At 42.2% G+C, this 25,412-nt stretch overlaps 1 protein-coding gene across 4 annotated transcripts in view; it reads left to right on the top strand.

Annotated features, from left to right (window-relative positions):
- SLC24A3 (solute carrier family 24 member 3) overlaps positions 1-25,412 on the top strand; it is a 600,086-nt gene that overhangs the window by 512,948 nt on the left and 61,726 nt on the right. For all 4 annotated transcript variants that reach the window (XM_063634165.1, XM_063634166.1, XM_055265457.2 and 1 more), the window contains one exon: positions 20,006-20,080. In XM_063634165.1, the coding sequence (XP_063490235.1) occupies positions 20,006-20,080 (75 nt within the window). The remainder of the gene's footprint in view (positions 1-20,005; positions 20,081-25,412) is intronic.

Raw genomic sequence — 25,412 nt, 5'->3', positions numbered from 1 at the left:
GGGAAAAAGAACAACTCTGCTGCAGGATAGGTGTCCCTGACAACAGCTCTGGCATGCTGAAAGGCTCTAGGCAACCCGTCCTAGCGAGTCTTTTAAACAATGCTAGCCCTGGTCCTCCAACTCTTAGGGCTGTTTGAATTCAAGAACTGGACCATGTAGACTTTGCCTCCTATGCAGAAATTTGCCTTCACAGCGAGTTGTAAGCTCCTACAAGATACGGACAACCTTCCATTTTATTTTGACTACTTGAGAAAAATAGTTTTTTAATAAAATGCACGTAATCATGGACTTTTGAGTCATTCAGCTGGCTCCATTCCTGGGCATATGCAGATTCACCAATTTACTGTGATCCTTGGCTTTCCACATCTGTAAAATGGAGACAACCTTATGTAGCATATTCTTAGCCAGGGCTGGCATAACAAAATACCACAAACTGGGTGGTTTAAATAATGAAAATTTATTTTTTCACATTTCTAAAAGCTGGAAGTTCAAGTTTAATGTATTGGCAGGGTTTACTTCTTCTGAAGCCTTCCTCCTTGCATTGTAGATGGCTGTCTTCTCCCTGTGTCTTCACATGGTCTTCACCTTGTACATATCTTTGTCCAAATTCATTCTTATAAGAATGCCAGTCGTATTGGATTAGGGTCCACCTAATGACCTCATTTTAAGTTAGTTCCCTCTTTAAAGACTCTGTCTCCAAATACAGTCACATTCTGAGGTACTGAGGGTTAGGACCACAACTTATGAACTGGGCTGGGGGAAAGGCACAATTCCCCCCATAACAAGCACCCTTGTTAAGGAGTTGTGTGAGAATTACATTAATTAAAGCATGCAGAGGAAAGTCCCTAGAATGATGCCTGGCATTCATAAATATTCAATAAAATGCTGCTGCTGTTACTGTTTGTAAAGGAAGTTGTCCAACACTCCCTCCCACCTCTTTCTATATCTGCCATAAAATAGTTCACATGTTTATAAGAAAAAAAACTTCTTGTGCCTTCAGTTTCTTTTCAAGTTCCCTACTCAGCATTTATTTTTATAGGCATGGCCATTCCTAAATACTGAGACATCGCCAGTCAAAGGGGAAGCATTTTCAGCTTGTGCTCCATGGTAGTGGTGTTTATGTGCTATTTAAAGGGAAGCTGCCTATCTCTTTGAAATGCTTATTATCAAAGCATGCCTGAGTCAACTTTTCCAGTGCAGTAATGCTGGCTTTGATTTTCACAGACCACTTTTGATATGATTAGCTCGTTCTCTCCCATTCCTGGGAGCCAGCATCTTCTCGTTTACAGATGCTAGTTGCCCAGCTGCCACCAGAAATTCTGCTGGGGGAGACTCTAGTTCATTTAAGGAGGAAACAAAGGGCTTTAAAATATATAGATCCAAAGCACTCCTACAGTGTTCATCAAAAGGCTTGTCCCAAAATGTTCATATCAGCTTTAATAATAATACCTCAAAACCAGTAACATCCCAAATATCTATCAATAGGGAAATCAATGAACAAATCTAACAGTGCTCAACAATAAAAAAGAGAAAATTATTGATACACAAAACTTAAATGAAGCTCAAAAATATGCTGAGTGAGGAAAGCAAGCACAAAAGTATACAGTATGATTCCACTTATATGAAGTTCTAGAACAGTGAAAACTAATCTACAGTGATAGAAATCCAATCTGTGGTTAGCTGGGTGGGGATAGATGAGGTGATTGACTGGAAGCCACTGGGGGACACTTTTCTGTGTGGTAGAAATGTTCTATGTCTTGACTGAGGTGATGGTTGCAGGGGTATACAACGTCTTATATGGATAAATTTTATTGCTTATAAATGATACCGCAAAAATTTTATTTAAAAACCAATCAACAAATAAAACACCATCCAACCAAGATAGAAGAAATTTAATTATCTTCACAGTGCGTATGTTTAGGAAAAAGATATTTGACTACATTTTTCATATTTGTGCATGTTATGTCATAGACACAGCCTATTTCTAACTCACTGATGGCGGTAAAATGTACCCAACTTGAGTAGAGGATCTATCTCTTTCTGTGAAGAATCTCACTGCTGGTTCTCAGAACAGACACTTACCTCCCCCAACTACAAGCTCGTTGAAATAACAGCCTGATACACAAAGGGGAGGGATGAGTCCTATCATTGCCCAGATACCAAGAATGCATAGCAAGAGTAGTCTAGAATTTTTAATGAATTTCTAGAGAACAGAAATAAGATGTGGTTCTATTGATCCAGAGTATGGAAATCCTTAAACTAAAACACACACAGGAAAAAGCTGGTGTGGGGACGAGGGACGTGAATCCTAGAGGGTCTCTCTGAGCTTAAAGCACAGAATCAGAAGATTTGGTGTGTGAGTAGGTTGATGAAGAAGGAGTAATCAGGGTAATTAATTAATTAAACAAATCTTTGTGCATCAGGTATCTATTGCTGTGTAACTAGCAACCCCAAACTTAGTTATGTAAAACAATCACCACATAATTCTTCTCAGTGACCCTGTGGTCCAAGAATTTGGACAAATCATAGCAGGGGTGGCTTGTGTCTGTTCCACTGGAAATACTGGAATAGCTGGAGGTGACGTGAATGACTGGGGCAGGAATCATCTGGAAGATTCTTCACTCACGTGTTTGGCACCTGGATTGGGGTGACTTGAAGACTGAGCTCATCTAGGACTATCACCTGGAGCACCTTTGTATGTTCACTCTATGTGGCTTGGGCCTCCTTACATCATGGCAGCCTCAGGTTGTCAGATTACTTTCATGGCAGCTTAGGGCTCTGAGAGTGAATGTTCCAGAAAATAAGAAAGATCAGGCCGGGTACGGTGGCTCACGCCTGTAATCCCAGCACTTTGGGAGGCCGAGGTGGGTGGATCATGAGGTCAGGAGATCGGGACCATCCTGGCTAACACAGTGAAACCCCGTCTCTACGAAAAATATAAAAAATTACCAGGTGTGGTGGCGGGCACCTGTAGTCCCAGCTACTTGGGAGGCTGAGGCAGGAGAATGGCGTGAACCTGGGAGGCAGAGCTTGCAGTGAGCCGAGATTGTGCCACTGCACTCCAGCCTGGGTGACAGAGCAAGACTCCATCTCAAAAAAAGGAAGAAAGAAGAAAGAAAGAAAGAAAGAAAGAGAGAGAGAGAGAGAGAGAGAGAGAGAAAGAAAGGAAAGAAAGAAAGAAAGAAAGAAGAAAGAAAGAAAGAAAGAAAGAAAGAAAGAAAGAAAGAAAGAAAGAAAGAAGAAAGAAAGAAAGAAAGAAAGAGAAAGCAAGCAAGCTCTCCCAAGGCCTTTTATGATCTAGCCTCAAGAGTGATGTAACACCACTTCTGTCATGCTCTATTGGTCAAAAAGCCACAAGTCCACCTTTATTCAAGAGGAGGATACATAGATCCCCAACTCTTGATGAGAGGAGTGTCAAAGAATGTGTGCCGTATTTGAAAACCTCCATCCATTGAGCAAATGGATCAGTTGGTCCTTGCTCATCACTATTAATAGACTAATGGCTTTCCCAAGACAGTACCAGAAAGATGCTCTTTAAGGCAAAAGAAGATATGTCTAGGGAGGTTTGTAACTGAGAGAGAAAAAAGGGGTGTCTTTCAACTTTCACAAGGTTCAATATTGCAGGGGTCTAACCAGGAGCCAAGCACACTTAAGTATTACATTCTCTCTTTTATTTTGGCTTTTGAGCCTACCACACTGACCACACACCCTACAGTGAAGCTTGCCAGTCTACACATCCTATTTACCTCCACAGAGCCAGCAATCAGCCTTCCTGTTTGGAGGAATTTGGGCAAATAGACCTATACACCTGCAAAGAACATTCATGCTAGCTGCCACGTCACTCATCCTAGCCACTAATCCATATGTATGAGGCTGCTTCCTCAGGCTACCAGGCATCTAAGGATCCTTCCCAAAGGAAGGACCAAAATGGGTAAACAGAGCAGCTGTCTACAAAGTAACCGAAGATAATTCCAGTAATAAAAATCAACTTCTTAAAAGTTTTAATTAGTATTCTCGGAGAGCTTCACAGGGATATTGAAGCCATAAAACAAGAACAAGCCGCTATTTAAAAAAAAGAAGAAGAAGAAGACGGCAGAAGGAGTAAGCAATAAAAAAGAAATTGTTGGCCTGGCTCGGTGGCTCACACCTGTAAAATCCCAGCACTTTGGGAAGCCAAGGTGGTGGATCACCTGAGGTCAGGAATTCAAGATCCGCCTGGCCAACATGGCAAAACCCCATCTCTACTAAAAAAATACAAAAATTAGCCAGACGTGGCGGTGCATGCCTGTAATCCTAGCTTTTTGGGAGGCTGAGGCAGGTGAATTGCTTGAACCCAGGAGGCGAAGGTTGCAGTGAGCCAAGATCGTGCCACTGCACTCCAGCCTGGGCAACAGAGCGAGACTCTGTCTCAAAAAAAAAAAAAAAATTGTTCTTAAAATTTTTAAGTGTGGCTTCCAAAATGTGAAATATAATGAAAAGGACCAAAATAGTGGAACTGATATGGTGATGACCAAAATAGAGACTTGAGAGACATACGGAATATTTTTTTAAAGATGATGTTTCAGATAACAGGTTCTGTTTTATCCTAACATAAGAACATAATCTTTTGAATAGGGAGTAGGCCAGCACGTTGAATCCATACAAAAATATTATGTTCCTAGCACACTATTTGGCTCCACAGTGAGCAATATTCGCTTACTAGTAGTAATAATATAACTGCTATTTATTGTTTAATCCACATTTAAAGGAATCCTTAGATAAGGCATAGACAACTGAAAGAGGATGATGGATTGGAATGTAAATGTTATCAGTGCTGACAATATAAGAATCAAGTTACATCTAAGAAAAGATTAAGAGCGGAAGATGGAGTGAGGAGGTGGCTAGAAGATAAGAATGTGAACATTTTTGTTCTACCTAATATGGAATTGAGAGATACTCCCAAAAGCTAATGGTATGTGACACAGAGGGGAAAGCTTCAAAGATAGCAGCCCTAATAATTATAACTATCAAATAGATTAGGAGTATAAGAGAATGTAGGGCATAATACAAATTAGCTAAACCTTCATTTTTCTTTTTTTTTTATTTACATGTGCAGAACGTGCAGGTTTGTTACATAGGTATAAGTGTGCTGTGGTGGTTTGCTGCATCTATAGACCCGTCTTCTAAGTTCCTTCCCCTCATCCCCCACCCCCCCGACAGACCCTGGTATATGATGTTCCCCTCCCTGTGTCCATGTGTTCTCACTGTTCACCTCCCACTTAGGAGTGAGAACATGCAGTGTTTGGTTTTCTGTTCCTGTGTTAGTTAGCTGTGGATGATGGCTCATTTTTCATAGTGGGATTCAACAGATGATACCAAAAGTAGATAAATCTATAAAGGCCTATTATGATTATTTTATTTGGCATTATATAAATAAGAACTAAAAGACTCTAAAATGAAAATAAATAAAAGTGTATACTGCTGGGACATAGGAAGGATGAGACAGGGAACAGTTGTTTTTCGTTATCAACCCTTAAGTATTATTTAATTTCATAATATGTACAATTTAATTTTATTGAATATGGGAATAAAGTCCTTAAGATACCCACTTGAGGAACTCATTTTCAAATACCCAAGAAAGGAGGAGTGGAGTGAGGGAGAGGAGAAGCAATGAGAGTAGCTGTCACTTATCATACAGACTTTATTACATGCCAGGCAGTGTTCTAAACCTGTTACATATGTCAGTGCATTTGATCCTCATAAAGACCTTGAGGGGGTGCTATTATTATCCCTATTTTTGAAGATGAGGAAACTGAGGCACAGAGACATAATTAATAGCTTGCTCAAGGCCAGACAAGTAGTAGCAGTAATGCAGGCACAACTGTGTCATTTTTTTTATCTTTCCTAACAAGGCATCAATAAAAACAAGATACAGAAGTAGAAGCAAATTATTAAGGGTTAGTTTACTGACACCTGAAATAAGGAAAAGGAGAAATTTTAAGAATGCTGACCCCTGGTGAGGAAGGCTGGGGGAGGCAAGGAGGGGCCAGAGATTTTTTTACTTTTATTTTATACTCAGTTGTCCTGCTTGATTTTTTTAACTGTAATTGTCAATATCATTTTTTAAATAAAAACATTTTTTGTCAACCTGTAATCCTAGCACTTTGGGAGGCCAAGGAGGGCAGATTACTTGAGGTCAGGAGTTCAAGACCAGCCTGCCCAACATGGTGAAACCCCATTTCTACTGGAAATACAAAAATTAACCAGGTGTGGTGGCGGGTGCCTGTAATCCTAGCTACTCGGGAGTCTGAGGCAGGAGAATCACTTCAACCCAGGAGGCGAAGGTTGCAGTGAGCCGAGATCATGCCACTACACTCCAGCCTAGGTGACACAGCGAGAATCTGTTTCAGAAAATATATATATATTTTTATTTTTATGTCATACAAAACCTACAATTATCACTGAACTTTTAAGTTAAAATCAGATAGAAATAGGAAGAAATTGGTGAAAACTCAATTCATGACCCTTTTGTCTCCTAAGATTGGAGATATAATTTGTATGTTTGCAGGATTTTTGCAACCAAATGCACCCTTAGGAAATTTGACTTAAATATTTTATTATGTTAGGTGTTTGCTTCATTTGAAGGAAAACATATTTAAATTTTCTTGCCAGTACTTCTATTCAGTTTTTAAAGTCCAGTAATTAGATTTTACCAGTCTCGTGCATAAGATACAAAGTGAGACTATCTGACCTTTAAGGCCACACCATAAAAGACTATATGGCTCCTGCCTGTTCTCTTGGGACACTTGCATTTGGAGCCTGAGCCCCTATTTAAGTTGTCTGACTACCCTGAGGCTGCCCTACTGCAAGGAAGCCCTGGCCGCAAGTTCAGCCCATATACCCATCTGACATCCCTGTCCACAGTTAGTGTCAGCCACCCGTCATTCTGGCAAACAAACCTTCAGATGATTTCAGCCTCAAGCCTCTGAGTCTTCCCAGCTATAAAATTAAACCCAGCAATTCCACACATCTTGTTTTATGCTGATGGGACTCTCAAAGTAAATTTTTATTATAAATATAAAAGGGATATTAAAACAGATCTGCTTTGTAAGCAGAGTGATGGATAGCAGCGCTGCTGGTGTGTGGACTCTCAGATAATCTTGAAGCATGTACAAAATGTGCTGTGACCTCTTGAAATCTCATCCACATAGATGGGGCTTTCTTCATTGTTGTATGGGACTGGGGAGTGCTAGGGTATTCCTCATTTTTTATTGTCTCACGTCTATTAGCCTCACAGGGTGTAGCAGGAGGGAGCAGTGGTCTCAGTCCCTATCTCATGTTAGAATTACTTGGGGGTATTTTAAAAACCCCAATGGCTGGGCCACAGCACAGCTCAGCTAAATCAGAATCTCTAGGGGTGGCACCCAGGCATGAGTATTTCATAAAGCTTCTAGGTGATTCCAATGTACAGCCAAAGTTGAAAACCAGGGCCTCCCTGAAAGAGTTTGATTCGGAAGGTCTGGGGTAGGAGGGCCTGGGAATCTGTACTTATCAAAGACACCCAGGTCATTCTTACAATGATGTAAGTTAGGGTCTTACCTCAACAAGGGACTAACCATGTGCACTCTGCAGTAATTCAGACCTGGCTCAAAATGTAATCCTATCACTTTCAAACTATGAACCTCACTAAGCCTTAGTTTTCTCATCTGTGAAATGGGAATATTAAAAGTTTATAAGAAAAAAAAAGGCATGTAAAGTGCTGAGCACAGTGTTTGACACTTAAGAACCAGGCTGGGCGCGGTGGCTCACGCTTGTAATCCCAGCACTTTGGGAGGCCAAGGCGGGCGGATCACGAGGTCAGGAGATCGAGACCACGGTGAAACCCCGTCTCTACTAAAAATACAAAAAATTAGCCGGGCGTGGTGGCGGGCGCCTGTAGTCCCAGCTACTCGGAGAGGCTGAGGCAGGAGAATGGCGTGAACCCGGGAGGCGGAGCTTGCAGTGAGCCGAGATTGCGCCACTGCACTCCAGCCTGGGCGACAGAGCGAGACTCCGTCTCAAAAAAAAAAAAAAAAAAAAAAAAGAACCAATTGTTAAATGTTGGCTCTTGCAGGGAGAGGCTTCAGCACAGGCCATGACCACCTGGAAAACAAGAGGTTCCTGACAGCCGCATATCATTCAGAGGGGTCTTTTCTTCCCTAGGAATGAGATAAGGTGTTATAGCTATTTGCAAATGTTCGCTGTTCCTTATGTGTATATGCACAGTAATCCTTTCATTCCGAAATCTTAGGATCTTATACGTTTTTGCATGGATTCTTACACATTGCTGAGCATCTGTTATGGATAAATATTATCATTCCAGGTGGAAAACTGAAATAAGGAAGTGCATAGGCAGCACTCTTGATCACACAGTACCTGAAGGGTGAAGGTGAAGAGTAGCTCAGGCTTCCAGGCCCCACACACACCCTAAAATGTGGAGGAAAATAAAGGAAGGAGGTGAGGCTGCACATGGAACCCATTCTGCCTTGTCTCAGCCTTCTCTGCACAATATAAGCACATACTTTTATCACTGTACTTCCTAGGCTGCAAATTGATTACCTTTCTGATCCTGTGAACAGCTAAGGTGCTAACTACACTCTGCTGAGATGGTCTTCATTTGCAAGCTGAAAATCCACAAAAATACTTTGATAACATAACTTCCCCCTATGTTTTTGACTAAAAAATATTCAGCTCCTTAAGGAAGGGTTCTTTGTTGGCTGGTTGACTTATTGGCTGCCTTAGTCACCCAATTCTCTCAGCTCTCTTCTTTATTGTCCAACACAGATCAAACCTAGATGTGTTATTGATGTGGTACTTTGTTTTAATTCTCAATTTCTTTAATGCAGGGGGGAAATATCTTCCAAGCACACATTAAAGAAATGTCCTTGTGTTCAATTTGCCCTGGCTGCAGAATTGATTCATGAGTGTCACCTGCTTTCCCCACCCTGAGTCACAGAAATTACTTAAAATAGATTGTCTGAAGATCAACTGGGGCCAGATGAGCCACACAGTCATAGCAATCAGTATCCTTGAGTATAAAAATATCACCGTTCACCCCTAAGAGAAGAGGGTGGCCGGCATCTGCACCTGAGGGGGACAGGTGCTTCTCTTCCAACCTAGAGCTGACACCAAATATGCAGAAGGGTTTTATTTGGGGGGTTGGGAGGGGTCACCCACATTTTTAAATGCATGCTCCATTTTAAGCCAGATTAGCTCCTGATATTGTGAAAGTCCCCTTCATTGACAAACACCAGGTAGAAATCTTAATTTTAAAAGCACAATCAACTTTTCTTCTTCATTGTTAGTTGACGAAACCAGAACACCTTTGATCCTTCGCGATGTGAACCAGAAATTTCTAAGTCCATGTCCAAGCCCGCACATTGAAAAATAGCTGGCTCTTCTGCCGTTCTATCCTCTTTGTTTTAGCATTTTAATTTTTAGAGAGATGAGAGAGAAATGGAGCATCTGTCCCCTGTGATTCTATTACTGGCTCTCCTAACTCCATGAAAAATATCAGCTTCTGCATTCTGATAATATTATAGACATCAAATGCTAGTGTAGTAATGTATATAATTTTAGGCAGGGTCTTACTTCTAAAAGCTTAAACTCCAATGCACAGTCTTAACTGTCTGATTTCTGAACTCACCTGGTATGTATTCACTTTCATTTTTGTCAGCACTTCAAATGTAATGCTGAGTGAACTCCACACGATTTTGGAGACCAAGTACCATGATGGTGTATTCAGGTCTGGTGTATTCAGGTCAGGACACCAAAAGGATTCCTCAAGCTAAAGATTGCTCTTAGGTTTTGTAATTCATAAAACAAGGAAATATTTGCTCCCTACATACATCTAGCTACTAATCTGACAGGTGTACATTTTAAAATAAATTCAGCACCACTCTACTTTGGAATTCTTTATACTGTGGAAGGAATAGGAGAGCTTGGGGGGAGCAGGAATTTTCTAACATGGTTCTATCCATTGTACAAAAGGATGATTTCCCCCAGCATCTTAAACAGGGTTGCTGCTCAAAATAGATGAAGTATGAAGCCCCATGCAAGTGGTGCTTCTAACTTGCAGCTTCAGCCCGTGCACAGAGTCACAAGGTGTCCCAAAGGTCCCAGATGACTCTCTGTGCCTGCTGCATCGCGTCCAGATCCCACTTCTCACAGGGAGGGCCATGGACCTCCTCCCCAGCCTCTCACTCTTTGCATTTCCAGTTTCATGGGTGTGACTCAGACCCTGAATTCTCTGTCCTCTAAGCCAGCAGGACTCACACTACAATAAGCCTGTGAGTCACCTGGGCACCTCGGTAGCATGCAGGTTCTGATGCAGCAGGTCTGGAGGGAGGCCTGAAAGTTGCTTTTCTAACCAGCTCCTGGGCGATGCTGATACCACTATCCCCATGTCTTTTGGGATAAACAGCAGGAGGCACACTTAGCTGTGGGGAAAGTGTCTGTTCAGTCCTCACAGAAATGACTCCAGTTCTGCACTCATCAGTCTGAGATAACACAATGAATATTGTGAGTCACTTTAATTCTTCCTGCAAAATTGTAAATATGGCCAAGTTTCTCTCTATGATAATGAATTAAACAAACAGCACTCTTAATCAAAATCTACAGATAACCCCAAACAGTGTTTTTGCCATTAGTTTAACCTCTTCCACCTGAATTCTTACCAACACAGCCAGAATGGGCTGAGAGCCCATTTCTTCCTGCCCCCTTCTCCAGAGGACAATTGGATGACCAAATGCCAGGAACTAAAAAGAAGTAGAACCTCAGGGCTTCCATCTCTGAAAAGTAGATTAGGGGGTGGGTGAGCATGAATGAGAAAAAAAATACATCTTTCTTTTCACTAAGCACTTTTATCTAGCATTTGGTCTTATTATACATGAGGCAACAACCACAGCCACATGAGCTGTATCTGTGATGTTGTCTTCGATGGAAATGTGAGCAATTGCGTGCTGGATTACAGTCACCGCAGTTATCTCGGAGCTCTTCTCATTCATCACTACTTCGGAGTGAATGACTAACTCTTCTTATAATAAAGAAATTTACTGGCTCTTGTTAATAAGGAAGCACATATATTAATGAATCTCTATTTTTCAATGTTTTGATGACTCGATTTCAATAAATCAGTGTCCTAGTAATTCTATTATTTATTGTATGCCTTTTAACACACTATTCTGCAAAGGGATCCACAGAGTGTCAGGGGGCGCATAGCACAGAAAATGTTTAAGAACCCCAGAGCACCCTGTCAAATGTTGAAGAGATGGCAACTGATTGTGTTCAGCATTGTTGATGCTAATTAATATAATTATTTTAGATCAAGGATCACAAATGCATATTCCCGCAAGGCTCAGCTATATAGAATAAATAAGTGGAGTGGTTGGGTCTAAGGGCAATCCTAGCAGAAAGAGAGTAGCATATGGCATCTTACTCTTGGCCTTAGGAGTTGGGGGCAATGAAGAGGTGGGCGACCCATGCAAGCAGATGAACGCACATCCTATCTATAGAGGGCACCGCTGAGCGGCTCCACAGTGACACAAGTTGCCTGGTCTTCAGATTTTTCCAAGAGAAACCAAAAGTCTTGATGTTGTGGACATCCCTCCTAAAAAAAATGCAATGTACACTTTAGCAACTATTTCAACTAACAAGAAACAAAGAAAAAATTCTAATCAGGCCAAACAACCAAAATAAAATAGGGGCTACGGCCGAGCACAGTGGCTCACCCCCGTAATCCCAGCACTGTGAGAGGCCAAAACAGATGGATTGCTTGAGCCCAGGAGTTCCAGATCAGCCTGGGAAACATGCAAAAACTCCATCTCTACTAAAAATACAAAAAATCAGCCCAGCGTGGTGTCATGTGCCTGTAGTCTCAGCTACCTGGGAGACTGAGATGGGAGGATCACCTGAGCTTGGGAAGTCGAGGCTGCAGTGAGCCAAGATTGCACCACTGCACTCCAGCCTGGGCAACGAGAGTAAAGCCCTGTCTCAAAAAACGATAAATATCCAGCATAAGATAAATAGGTAACATAGAACATGTTCAACTTGCCCTTTGTTCTAAAAATATTTAGTCCAAAATCACTAAACTTCCAATCTTGTGCTTATCCAAAGAAAGTCAAAATAGTTATTTTAATGAACACCCAAAATCTAATAAGTATGGTTACTAGATTTATCAAACAAAAATACAATATATCACATTAAATTTTAATTTTAGATAAGCAACTATACTATTTTTAGTATACTGTATGTCTCATGTGATATTTGAGATATGCTTATCTCAAATATCCAAGATAATTTTTATTTGTATTAAAAAATGACTTGGTGTTTTCTTGAAATTCTGATTTCACTGGGCTTCCTGTATTTTATCTGGCAACTTTTCTAATAAGCCAACCCCACGTTGTGATGGAGTAATTACTATTAAAATTAATGTGTAATATTAACAACAATAACAGTTAACATTGTAATTGCATTTGTGCTTTGTTTGAATAGCGTTTTTATTGAAGCACCGCATACACTTAGGAAAGTGCACCTGTCCTAATCCAGCTCCATGGCATTTCACAAAGTGGGCACACCTGGTAACCAGCACCCTGATCAAGAGGGAGAACAGTCATGGCCTCTGAGAGCACCTCATGGCCTCTTTCAGACACTAGCCTTACCTCCAGGGGAACGCTACTCCTGACCTAAAATGGCATGAATTAGTGTTGCCTGCTTTTGAGTCTTATACAAATGTGATTGGGTTGTACTTTAAAAATTACAAAACTCTCTACGTGTGTGTGTGTGTGTGTGTGTGTGTGTTTATGCTTTCTCTGAATATTGTATTACTGTGTAAATCCATGTTTTTGGTTAGACAGAGCTCATTCCCCAACCGTGGCTTCTCACCCTTACCAGTTCAGTTCCCACTGGCCTGACTGCCAACAGCCAAAACCTGCATTTCTTTGTCTGGGGGCTCCTCTTGGTCACAAGAGCCCACATTTTCTGCCCTTGGGGTAGGAAGTGCCAGAGAATTTACACTCCTAGGTGCAGCTCTCAAACAATGACAGATGGAAGTGGGTGGATTAATACCCCGGCTCCCTCTCCTCTCAGAGGCATGTTCCATCCACATGGTCCCCCAGAGATCCCCACTAGGATGGAGTCCCAGTTGCCCACTGCCATGACTTGGTTATTATCTTCCCTCCACCACCTGCCTCACTTCCCCACTCTCCTAACAATTATCCTAGAATCACCTCCCCAGATAAACTATTTGCACTCAAATCTGGGTCTGTTTCTGGGTGAATCCAAGCTAATATATTTGGTTAAATTAAATTACCCTAAATGCCCTACATTTATTCAACAAATTTGTATCAAGTACCTAGTACTGCCAAATGCTGTGCCAGGTGCTGGCACATCAATGCCTGGCAGTGAATACAGATGTCCTTACACCTGGTACCCAAAGTGGGCGAAGGGAGCCAGGGGCACTGCAGGGAACAGCCCTGTGGCCTCAAGTCCGGCATTTTCTTCCCTACAGCAGAGCTGACTCCCTGTGAATTTGAAGTGTGGGTGAACACTCTGAACTACCAAATTTTGAAGGCCTAGCAGGCAATAACTTACACTTAACATGAAAACTGCACCTAATTTTGTGGATGATTGAGAAGGCATGTCTGAGTCCTGAGGCATCTCCAGGTCATTATGAGCGTCGGTGGTTATTGTTCAGCAAGATCAATGAAGAGCACTCAGGAGATTATTCTATGTCTGCACTGTCCTGATGTGGCCTTGTTTTTATTTAAATCTGTCTCCACTAGAAGCTTGTTTGTCATTTGTTTTTCTCACACAAAACTAGAACTCAAAATGAGTTTTCTTTAAAAAATTAAATTAAAAATGTGAATTTATTTTGTGTTCCTGGTTGGGAAGATTAATAAGCAGCAGTTCACTGTATTTTGCAAAAGCGTGTAACTGTCTTTTTACATAGCCCAATTATTACTGTCCATTTTCGACAGTGAACTTCTAGAAAACAGGAGCCATTTGTATTTCAGTGATTTTTCCCAGCATAGAAGTTTTTTAAAAGTGTACTTCATGAGCAGACAGTAGCACTGAGACTGCCCTGTGGGAGGAAAAACCCACATCAGGCCTGTCTGAACTTCAGCACCACTTGGTGTCCTCAGATGGTTTCAGGGACACCCCAGAGCCCCATCCTCACTGCAGATCAGGTGGCTGTGTTTCCTGAGATGCGAATTGGCTGTAGAAATTGTGTTAGCTCAAAAGCTTGGAACAAAACTCATGTTATGATTTCTCAAATACTTTTCCATGAAATTTGTGTGAAATAACAACATTTTCACAGACACTAACAGTTTTACGTTTTATGTTGTGTAACTATTATGTTGTTTTGTTTGCTTCAACAGTTTTTTTTTTTTTAAAGCAAGTACTCACATATCGAGAATATTTGTGCCTTTTTAAATGTGCCTGTAATGTCAGGTTATATTGTTCGTCAAGAAAAGTTATCATAAATATTATATCATATTACAGATACACAATCTATCTTCATATATACTATATGTATATTATCATATATAAAAATAGCTGTATATAGATTCACAATGCATATCTGTACACAGAAAATATATGGTTTTATCATGAATAATTACTTTAACCTCCTAGAGGGAGCCAGAATTCCGGAAGAGAATGTGTTGTTTTGAAAGTGTGAATTATTTTTTGCATTATGCCACTCTGAAACTAAATGAAATTATAAGAAGGAAACTGAAGCTGCATATTCAATAGAGAATGTGTGAATGCACTCCATAAATAGAAAAAGAAATATCAAGATGAAATTCCAGCTGGGTGGGATTCCTAGAGCTATAGGGGGAAAATAGAGCCTCTGGCTGAATCTGTGGAGGAGTGGATGGGCTTCTGTAATCTGCACCATCTATGTTATTGATCAGTGAGGTCAAGGACAGAATTACTCACTGTTGGTTTTCTACTGGGACCTCTAATCTGGTCTCTTCGCCAGAGTGATTTGTCTTTCTTCCCTGCAATCATTTTGCAAAGGGCTACAGAAGGTGACCTGTCTTCTCATCAACCTACTGTGGCTTGGGGAACACCTGCGAACAGATGCAAAGGGCCACCCATTTGATGCAGAGATGCTAACACGCCCCCTCTGCCAGGAAATGTGTTCAGGGCTGAGTCATATGGTTTCCAGTCTTCATCTAAAGATAAGTGGTCCTTCACTGAGAGGCAAAGGGAACCACATGGAGCCCAGAAGACGAGGGTATTCATGTTTGTGAAACAGTGAAACACTCAACCACCAATGAGCTGTAGTGGTGTTTTATTTTTGTAAATTAAACTGGCCAAATGGACAGGTAGTTTCAGTGTTTATTTAACTGATTCTCTCCCTCCTAGAATATATCCATATCTAGAATATATCCCTTCCATATCTACATTCTATCTATAGTTTTTATAGTAACTCTTTTTTTGCTTTGATCATTTACCTCAATTCTCTTGAAAGCAGTTAATTTTAAAATGTAGCTGTGGTCACTGTTTTGTTTTTTTTTTTGTCTCTCAGCCTTCAACCATTCTCTTTTTTGGCTACAATTTCTATTATACCTGTTCTAATGGCTATAGTGAGGGAGAAAGGAAAATCCCCATGGGAGGCAGTCGCAAGTGGGTGCCTGTTTTTCACCTTTGCCTGTAGTGAAGCATTGTAGTATAGTGTCTGGGAACAGGGACCCAAGGCCCAGGCTTCCTGGATTCAAATCCCAAACTCTTTGCCACTGCTGGTATTACCAACCTGGCTTAGTACTCAACTTCATCAAGACCAGGTTTCTGGGAATGGTGTTGGGCCTCTGCAAGGATACAGAACCCTTCTAAACCCTCTTCTTTGCAGGAAGGGGCAGATAAATATTGCTTTTGTGGTGAATGGTGGTGTCAGAAAGGTGAATCAGAGGTGGGCATCAGTTCATGATCACAGCTCTCACTGTAAGTACCACAGAATTGTGAATTATTTGGATGTATGCCTTTCTAAATTCCTTCTAGAGTGTGGAAAGAATTCTTTGGTTTGATGCCTTCTTACCTGTGCTCCAGTTCGTCACCTCTATGCAAAAAAAAAAAAAAAAAAAGATTTTGCTAAGGTAGGCTCTGAATATGGGGCTGAAATTTGATTACAATCCAGACATTGAAAACTATTCTATTTATAAACAAGAGAAAGGATATCACTATCCACCCACATTTGACATCTAGACCTAGTGCAAGATATATTTCTTGCAGAAGTAAAACTAAGTGGATACTTTGTGATATATTTTCCTATTTTTATTTTTATTAAAGTTATATGGGCACAGAGCTTAAAGACGCAACCCATTCTAGAAAGCTTATTATGGAAAACAGCCATCTTCAAGTCCCACCATCACCATTTCCCCACTCTTCTAAGGCAACTACTTTCCATTAGTTTGCCTGTTCCTGATATTTGCTCAACATCTCTAAATAACCTGCTTAGATGGCAGCTACTTGATTTTTTCAGTTACAGGCATTCTCCATTGATTTCACAGTATAGAAGAGGAGGGTTTGCGTCTCTTTTAGCCCCACCCATCTCACTACCCAGCCCCCATCTTCCCCTAAAGAATTATAAGTTTGGTTAGACAATATTCTGCTTAGTTTGTTATTACTATATGACCACTCTTCATAGTTGAACCATTAATACACAATGGTTCATCTTCTTTGGGGTGCAGTTCTGTGTTTACCTTGTGGCTTATAATTGTCTTTTTTATTGTTTGCTTGCTTAGTTTTCTATGTTCTATTCTTAGAGCTCTCTAATCTTCTTTCTGTAGGTTCAAAATTATCAACTGTTCCATCAATTTTGTCCCTCTGGCAACATTTTTTCTGTAGTCTTCTGAGTCACTCCAGTCTGGCTAGGTTGTTCTCTATGCCTGATGTAAAAGTTTCATTTTGGAATTTCCTTTTATCATCCTTCTAAATTCTCCCTTCACTGTCATTCTAGAAATCCCCTTTAATTATCATCATAGATTCTGGTTGCTTGGTATTATGTTTTATTGTAACATAATTATATGTAACAAGTGCTTTACTCCCTTATTTTGGTGGAGTACATTCTCCAGTAACTTTTTCAGAAAGGACACATAGGAGGCAAATTTTTTGAGACAACTAAAATTTTATTTTTACTCTTTTCTCATTTTTAATTAATAATTTGATTGGGCATAGAATTTCAATTGTTTTCCTTTCGAATTTTGAAGGCATGACTCCATTTTTTGCTAGCTTTCCATGTCTTTGTTGAGTACAAAATGTCATTCTGGTATGTATATATATATATATCTGATTTCCTCTGTCTGGTAATTTCTAGGGTCTGTTCTTTGTTCCAGTGTTCTGAAGATTTATGATTATCTGCTTTGATGTACGTCTTGTTTTGTTTATTGTGCACTCACTAAGATAAACTCAGATGACCCTTTTGCTATGAAAATGCATGTCCGGCCAGGCGCCGTGGCTCATGCCTGTAATCCCAGCACTTTGGGAGGCCGAGGCGGGCGGATCACGAGATCAGGAGATCGAGACCATCCTGGCTAACCCCATCTCTACTAAAAAATACAAAAAAATTTGCCAGGCGTGGTGGTGGGCACCTGTAGTCCCAGCTACTCAGGAGGCTGAGGCAGGAGAATGGTGTGAACCTGGCAGGTAGAGCTTGCATTGAGCCAAGATCACACCACTGCACTCCAGCCTGGGCGACAGAGAGAGACTCTGTCTCAAAAAAAAAAAAAAAAAAAAAAAAAGAAAAGAAAAGAAAAAAAAGAAAATGCATGTCCTTAACTTCTGGAATGGTTTCTGAATTATTTATTTCATCATTTCCTCCCTCTGTGTTCTCTGTTTTCTGGAACTTCAATTCTTCAAATGCTGGATCTCTTATTTTCTGTTAAGGTAAAGAATGAGCATTAACAGGGCTGTATGAAGTAAGGAAGGAGGTTTGGAGATTAAATTCTTAAACAGTCTTTTGATTGTTCTGTTTTCAGGCCTATCTTTATTCTAACTTTTAGAACATTCCCAATTATTCTTCTGCTTTCCAGCTTTGAAAATTTTGTTGTTCTGATCAGCTCTTCTATTTCTTTTGCATTGTGGGTTTATGTCCTGTTTGAAAAAACCCTTTAGTATTATCTTGTTACGGTATAACAAGAACGGTAATGGTATGTGCTCGATCTGTCGTCGTTAACTAAAAGTCCAAGTAATGTGTTAAAGAAATTCAAAATGGATATTTGCCACATGTTTTAAGCCCATTTGTCTGATTATAATAAAGTGAACAAATACAACCTTTTATGACCTGCTGGAAAATGAACAATTTAGTCCAATTAATCTATTGCATAAATGGTGAGTGATGACCACAGATTCTAAGAGTTTACAGTACTGAGAGAGAATGATAAAAGGGTAAAGAATATATTTATTCTAACATGATTTTTCTGATGTGAGTTCTCTTCTTGACAACCCTGTCATGTGTGACTTAGATCTGCAAATGCTTCACCTAATAAGGCAAAATTAGCAACAGGAAATAACTAAGTGTTCATATAAGAAGTGGGGAATGCGTTAATGGAAAGAGACTGGCCTCATTATTCATTTATGGTCCTATTTAAGTCATGCCTTTCACGTTATTTGAATCCAGAAAACCTCTAGTTTGACTTGGTCTGATCTTTATAGACTTCCACAGCAGTTGGGTAGGGTAGAGGCTCAGGGATTGCATGTCCCTGGATCCCTTTTTCCCACTGTGTTTGGTGTATCATGTGCCTGTCATTGCCCCGGCTGAGAGTGTTGACTTGTGCTGTGTCTTTTTTCACTTACTACACCAAGGGCAAAGGTAGCCAGGCAAACATCCTGTGGCCATGGGGTAGTCGATACTCTTCTAGGGAAGAGAAAGGGACTTGCCAAGGGCAAAGGTAGCCAGGCAAACATCCTGTGGCCATGGGGTAGTCGATACTCTTCTAGGGAAGAGAAAGGGACTTGCCAGTGACAACCCTTGGGACGAGGTGTGTGGACTCTCCCAGACCTATTTATAAGGTCTGCCAAAGTGGACCTACACTGTAAACAGAGAAAAATACTAAATATCCCTTAATAAGAGACTTTGAAGAACTTTCGTGGGAGAAATGATTCTTTCTCCAGAACAGAAGCCTCAACCTGACACCCACAGCTTTTCTCCTTTCCTCAAACTCTCCCCACCACTTCTAGCCCTGGCTCCTCTGCCCTTCTTTGGATCTAGCAGCCCCCTCCTCTTGTAGGGCAAGGCCGCTTTAGCCTCCAGCAATGTGCCTATCAGCTTCATCTCAGCAGAGCCAGCATCTCTTTAAAAAGGGATAGCTCCAAATGCCAAGAACATTTTCCCCTGGATCAGTATGCAAATCAGTCTTTCAAAGATTCTGATTAAACCGAGGTCAAATGCCAGCAAGGCCAGGCATATGATAGAGATGAGGGAAGAAGGTCTGGCAGAGACAGGCTTGTCCACACCCCTTCTGAAGGACGGCAGCAGCCCAGCACATGTTGCTCACTCCACGGGGCAGGACAGACTGTAGCAGACGCTAGAGTCATGGCAAATGCACAGGTTAGGATTGCTCCTCCTATCCCCTTGACGTTAGGGATGTCAAGGCAAGCCTGTTCCTGGGGGACATGAGACTCCTCTGATAGGCAACTTTGCCTGCCAGCTGAGACAGTGCACCCAACCATCCCTGTCTCCGCAGGGGTCAGACCCACATCACAGTTGGACAGGCTGCATGCCCAGCTCCCCCGATGCCCCATTTTCTATCACCAGTTGTTTCCCGCTAACAAAATTGTTGCAGGTTTAATTCCATCTTCATGTCTGCCTCTCAGAAGATCCAGACTAATATGCCTAAAGACTTGAATAAATTCCTATTGATTGGCAGATTGATTGGGTGCAGGACAGGAGGCCTAGACAGCAAGCTGGCCCAGCCTGCAGGAGTCCCACCGTCTCATTTGTACAGTCTATATCCTGTTTGACCTGGTTTCTCTTGTCCTGCAGGTTGTGGCTCTTTCCTCCTGGTGCCTACTGAGGGATTCTATTTACTACACGCTGTCTGTGATCGCGCTCATCGTGGTGAGTCACTCTGGCCATTTCAGCTCCCATTAGTGCTCTTTTAAGCATCAGGGGTGGTGTGCGGCTCCTCCATGTGGAGTTCACTCGAGGTCACTGGTGGCGAGTGCGTGATGCATGTCTTTGCTTGGAGGCAGATTTATTACTTTCAGCTACTTTGATCACCCAGAACTCCAGCCTGACCAATTGCTGGTCAGAACCGGCATTTAGACTTGGGTTATCTGGGTCTGTGAGAGTCCATGACTATTCTCTTGAGACCCTCCTGAGCATGGCTCTTCTGTCACTTCATTGGCGTCCCTAGCTTTGGATATCACTTCTCCCCCTTCTCACTCTGTATGCTCTGCCAGGACTCCCTGCCCTCCCACAGAGCCCATTACCATGGCCACCTTTGTGCCAACACCCACACATGTCACTTAGCAGTGACACCTCCCTGAGGTCCAGTGGTGGATAAAGAACTCTCTACTAGACATCTCCATGCCCCAACTCAACATGTCCCTAGATAGAATCCTTCCTTTTTTTTTTTTTTTGAGATAGAGTCTCGCTCTGTTGCCCAGGCTGGAGTGCAGTGGCGTGATCTTGGCTCACTGCAAGCTCTGCCTCCCGGGTCCCAATGATTCTCCTGCCTCAGCCTCCCGAGTACCTGGGACTACAGGTGTGCACCACCATGCCTGGCTAATTTTTGTATTTTAGTAGAGACAGGGTTTCACCATGTTGGCCAGGCTGGTCTCGAACTCCTGACCTCAAGTGATCTGCCTACTTCAGCCTCCCAAACTGCTGGGTTTACAGGCATGAGCCACTGCACCCAGTCCCTGAATAGACTTTTGATGTTTTCCCCAGGACTTGCCTTTCTATATATTTCAGTCCCCGTTCCTATCTTAGCCACAAACTGGGAATTAGATTAAACTGACCTTTCCCTCAACTCCCAGCATACCCATTTGGCTTAATTGTACTGTGGATTTCAGGTTACCACAATCTCTCCACTGCATTCCTCCAGAGCCCACTTCAGCTGAGGCTTTCTGCATTGCTGGCCTGACGCAGCAGCTGCTGCAGTTCATTGCGGGTCAGTGTTTCCATGCAGTGCATCTCCACCACTTACTCCCCGCTTCTCTCCACCCCCAGCCAGTCCTCACGGCCATCCAAGTGGTGTCTCCATAAAGAACACCTGCAAATGCTTCTATCCCTTGTTCAACTGCTCAGTGGCTCTGTGTCATCTGTGGGGAAAAACTCATAATCTTTAGTGTGGCAAGCTGGGCTGTCCAAAAAAAAGGGGTGAAAAATTGGGAAGAACACTGAAATAGGAGATGGGAGATCTGACTCCTAGTTCTGCTTGCCCCTTTACCATCATGGTTAATTTTATGTGTCAACTTGACTGGGCTAAGGTGTGCCCAGAGGGCTGGTGAAAGTATTTCTGGCTGTCTGCGAGAGTGCTTTTCAGAGGAGATCAGTGTTTGAATCCTAGAAGATCACCCTCCCCACGGTGGATGAGCACGATTCAATTCACTGAGGGCCCGAATAGAATAAAAAGGCAGAAGAAGGGTGAATTTGCCCTTTCTGCTTCAGCTGGGCTATGAATCTTCTCCTGTCCTCAGACATCGATGCTTCAGGTTCTTGGGCCTTTGGATTCAAACTGGGACATACACCATTGGCTTCTCTGGTTCTCAGGCCTTCGGGCTTAAGCTTGCACCACACCACAGGCTTTGTAGATGGAAGGTCGTGAGACATCTCAGCCTCCATGGTACTGTGAGCCAATCCCTCATAGCAAACCTTCATTTTAGATATATATATATATCTTTTGTTGGTTCAGTATCTCTAAAGAGCTGTGACTAATACAGCCCTCACTGGCTCTCATGACCTTGGAGAAATCAATCTATCTAGGTTTCAGTTTTCTTACCTACACAATAGGGATAGGTCAACTAAAGGGTCTACTCACCTGTTTGACAAAGCTCCTACCGGTAGATTATTTTATTGTAAATCTTTATACAAATAAAATGAACATGACGGTTGACGTGAGATTTTCCCTGAGGAACCAGACAGTTACTTCAGTGGCCGGCAGTTTCTGACACTGAAAATCTTGCGTTTACAAACCATCACGAGGTTTGCCAGGAGGTCAGTGTTCCCTTAAAATGTGCTCTCAACCTTGTCCTCCAGTGTCCCCAGATTAAAACAGGAAGGGAACTGGACCTACCATGCTCCCCTAATTCCAGGGGCCCTTTATCATTGGGAGGGTTGGAACCCACCCTGCAGAGCAGAGAGGTTCAGAATGTTATGCTGGAACTGAAGACATGCTTCTGTTAGGAGATTTAAGGACATACATGAACTATATTCTTATTCTCAGTTATTACCTGTGAAAAGGGTATGATCACCTGGAACCCAAGGACTCTTCCCAGGCTTCTCTAATACCCCTTCCAGCGAGCTTCATCCTTCTATGCACAAACCCACACTGACTGTGTGCACTCTACTCTTCTGCCATTACAGGATGTTGGGATGATTTTTGAAAAAAAATTTTTTTCAAAAGACATGGTTAGGGAACAGCATCAATGAACACAGCCCTCTACTTTGCTGAATTCCAGAAGGAGATGACTGTGCTCATGAAGACAAGGTGGTGGAACGGAATGGAGCAGATTTGGATCTCCTGGGAGCACAGACTTAACCACACACTCCCAACAGCAGTTCTGCTGGTGTTGGCTTCTTTCCCTGTTTTCCGCACAGACACTAACTGGACTATGTGTGAAATCACTTGTCTTCTGTTCAGTGTATCTGGATATATCAAAGATAAAATGAATGTAATTGTTGTTAATGATGTGTGAATAAGTAAAGAGGTTTTGCTTCTTTGGGCTTTGAGTAACTCCCTCACCCGAGCCTGGTCTTTGGGCAAAGCAATCAACTACCCTCAGAGTGCAGCATCTAAACCCAGAACTGATCGAGCTGGACACGCAGGCTGCCAGGGCAACTCCGTATTTCATTCAGATAGCAACAAACCACATAAGCAAATGATTCTTTGCTGTTACCTGAAGATGTGGACTGTGTATTTACAGATCCGTTGTCAAGGCTAGAGTCTTGTGATTTGAGAAAAATTACATCTCTCCTGTTGGAGAGATGTAATAAAGGAATTTCAAGTGCTCATTGCAGAGTCCTATAGAGAAACTTAGTATTACTTAAAGGAAACCGGAAGAAAAATGATTTTGTTACCATGATATTAGGGGAAACAGAAAGAGGAGAATAAGAAAAAAGAAGTCTTATTCTTTTTTCTTATTCTTTTTCCTTAGGCAGGAAAGTGTCTACTGTTAAGAAGAAATAGAAAAGATAAAGTTTGAGTCCTCAAGGTTAGGTGTTGGTTCTTTTTACTCTAACTGGTGTTCCTCCAACTTCAGTCTACACTGGAAACACCCCCAGGATGCCTATTTAGTTCAACAGGCTCTTGGGTAGCACCTGGGAAATTGCATTTTTAACCAACATCTTCCCTCACCCACAGGTGATTCTGATGCCAGTAGCATCAGAGAAACTGCATCTTGAGAAACACAACTTTAAATATGGCTGGAAACCATTTCCTTGGGGTATTCATCTGTTGCATAGAAATGATAATTTCTAGAGTCAGTTTTGAGATTCCCAAAGGAAAGGAATGATAGCAACCTAAGTAACTTTAGTTGCCTGGATTTCTGACTATTGCTAGTCTGAGTAGACTCTTAACTCTTGTTGTTAAACAGTGGCCAAACTCCCAGGGTCATTTTTACATGAGATTTGAAACTGTCCATGAGGAGTAAAACAGAGTTTCACACACAAAAGTGCTGCAGTTCACAAAGTACCTCTCACAATGTCTCCATATCTATTCCATGCCCCCAGCCTGAGGCTACAGCTCGCACGCACTCTGTCTTTTTTCTTATTCTCCTCTTTCTGTTTCCCCTAATATCATGGTAACAAAATCATTTTTCTTCCGGTTTCCCTTAAGTAATACTAAGTTTCTCTATAGGACTCTGCAATGAGCACTTGAAATTCCTTTATTTAAAAGCCCTTCCTCGTACCCACCAAATAATTACCAACCTTCCCAAGCAATGCATTCAACTATTCGGGTTTTTTCAAACCGCTCTCCCTATTATACTGCACTGAAATGTTCAGAAGGCGTTAACTGTCGGTGTCCTGAGGTTGTGCAATAACGAGCTCCTTCACCCAGAGGGCAAGTCAGGATTAAGCAGGACCAGATGCTGTTCTGTATACATGCCCACCAAGGGGTTCTTCAGACCTCAGCAGAGGAGCCCTGGAGACAAACCGTGGGGCCTGGAGACCCACAGAGAGGCACGGCGACTTCTCCAGAGACGCTGATGGCTGCTGAGGGGCCGAGGGTTCAGAGGAGGATCAGGAAAGTGCTAATAGAGTCCTTATGACCTGGATTCAAAATGGCTGAAATGTCAGCTGATGCGGGCGGGGCATGCCCGGGGGGACAAGCAAAACCACAGGAGCAGGAAGTGCACGTGCATTCCGAAACCAACAGAGCTCAGAGCAGTTCACTCGGATGGAGACGCAGGGTGATCCACTTCCCTATTCGGGTATTTCACTTAAACTTTCCTCTGTGCTATTTTCTAGTTTGCTTGTTTGAAGGAGAAGCAAAAGAAATGAATTTAGTCATTGTCTAAAGCAATTATAATTTCAAAGACATAAAGTGTGTGCTTCTCAGGGCCCTTCCCCAGCCCCAGTCAACTTTCCCTTAGCCCTGGTGACATTCCGTACTTTGAAACATCTGGCCAGCCATGGAGAGGCTGGACAGGGGCTCTGAAAGCATTGAGGAGGCTCCCCCAATGCCTTCAGTCTCTTTTTGCAAGACAGACATCACCTTTTAAGTCCTGAAAGAGTTCTAGGTTCTTTAGAGCCCTTCCTTGTGCCCATCCACCCACCAGCCAAGTGCAAATCATTGCAGATTCATCGCTGCTTCTCCTCTGCCCACAGTGAGCACTTCAACTCTGGGTATCTCCGGCCTCCCAGTCCTGTCTTTTCTCCAAATTCCAGCAGACGGACAGTTTTTTGTATTGAAATGTTACTGTAATTTACATAATCAGGTAATTTACATAAATGCAAATGATTCACTACATAGGCAGTCTAGCAGCTGTTCTAAAAGAAATACTTTATTTTTACCCTTCGTCTCTGCTGGAGGATGGTGACTGTGAACATGGAGAGGAGGGCAGCCCTCAGGGGAAGCAGATACCCCTATGGGACAGGTCCCAGGTAACGTGCACCAGCTTGAAACTCCAAATTCACAAGTGCTGTCTGTCTGCTGATGGGCCAGGTGAGCCCTTGGCAGCAGTTTGGGGGTCTTCAGGGCAACCCGACCACTGGCACAGCAGCG

This window comes from Symphalangus syndactylus, chromosome 24, assembly GCF_028878055.3.
Source record: "Symphalangus syndactylus isolate Jambi chromosome 24, NHGRI_mSymSyn1-v2.1_pri, whole genome shotgun sequence".
In the NCBI taxonomy this organism is placed as follows: Eukaryota; Metazoa; Chordata; class Mammalia; order Primates; family Hylobatidae; genus Symphalangus; species Symphalangus syndactylus.
Note: the sequence above shows the minus strand (reverse complement) of the source record. Positions and strands in the feature narration are given on the sequence as shown.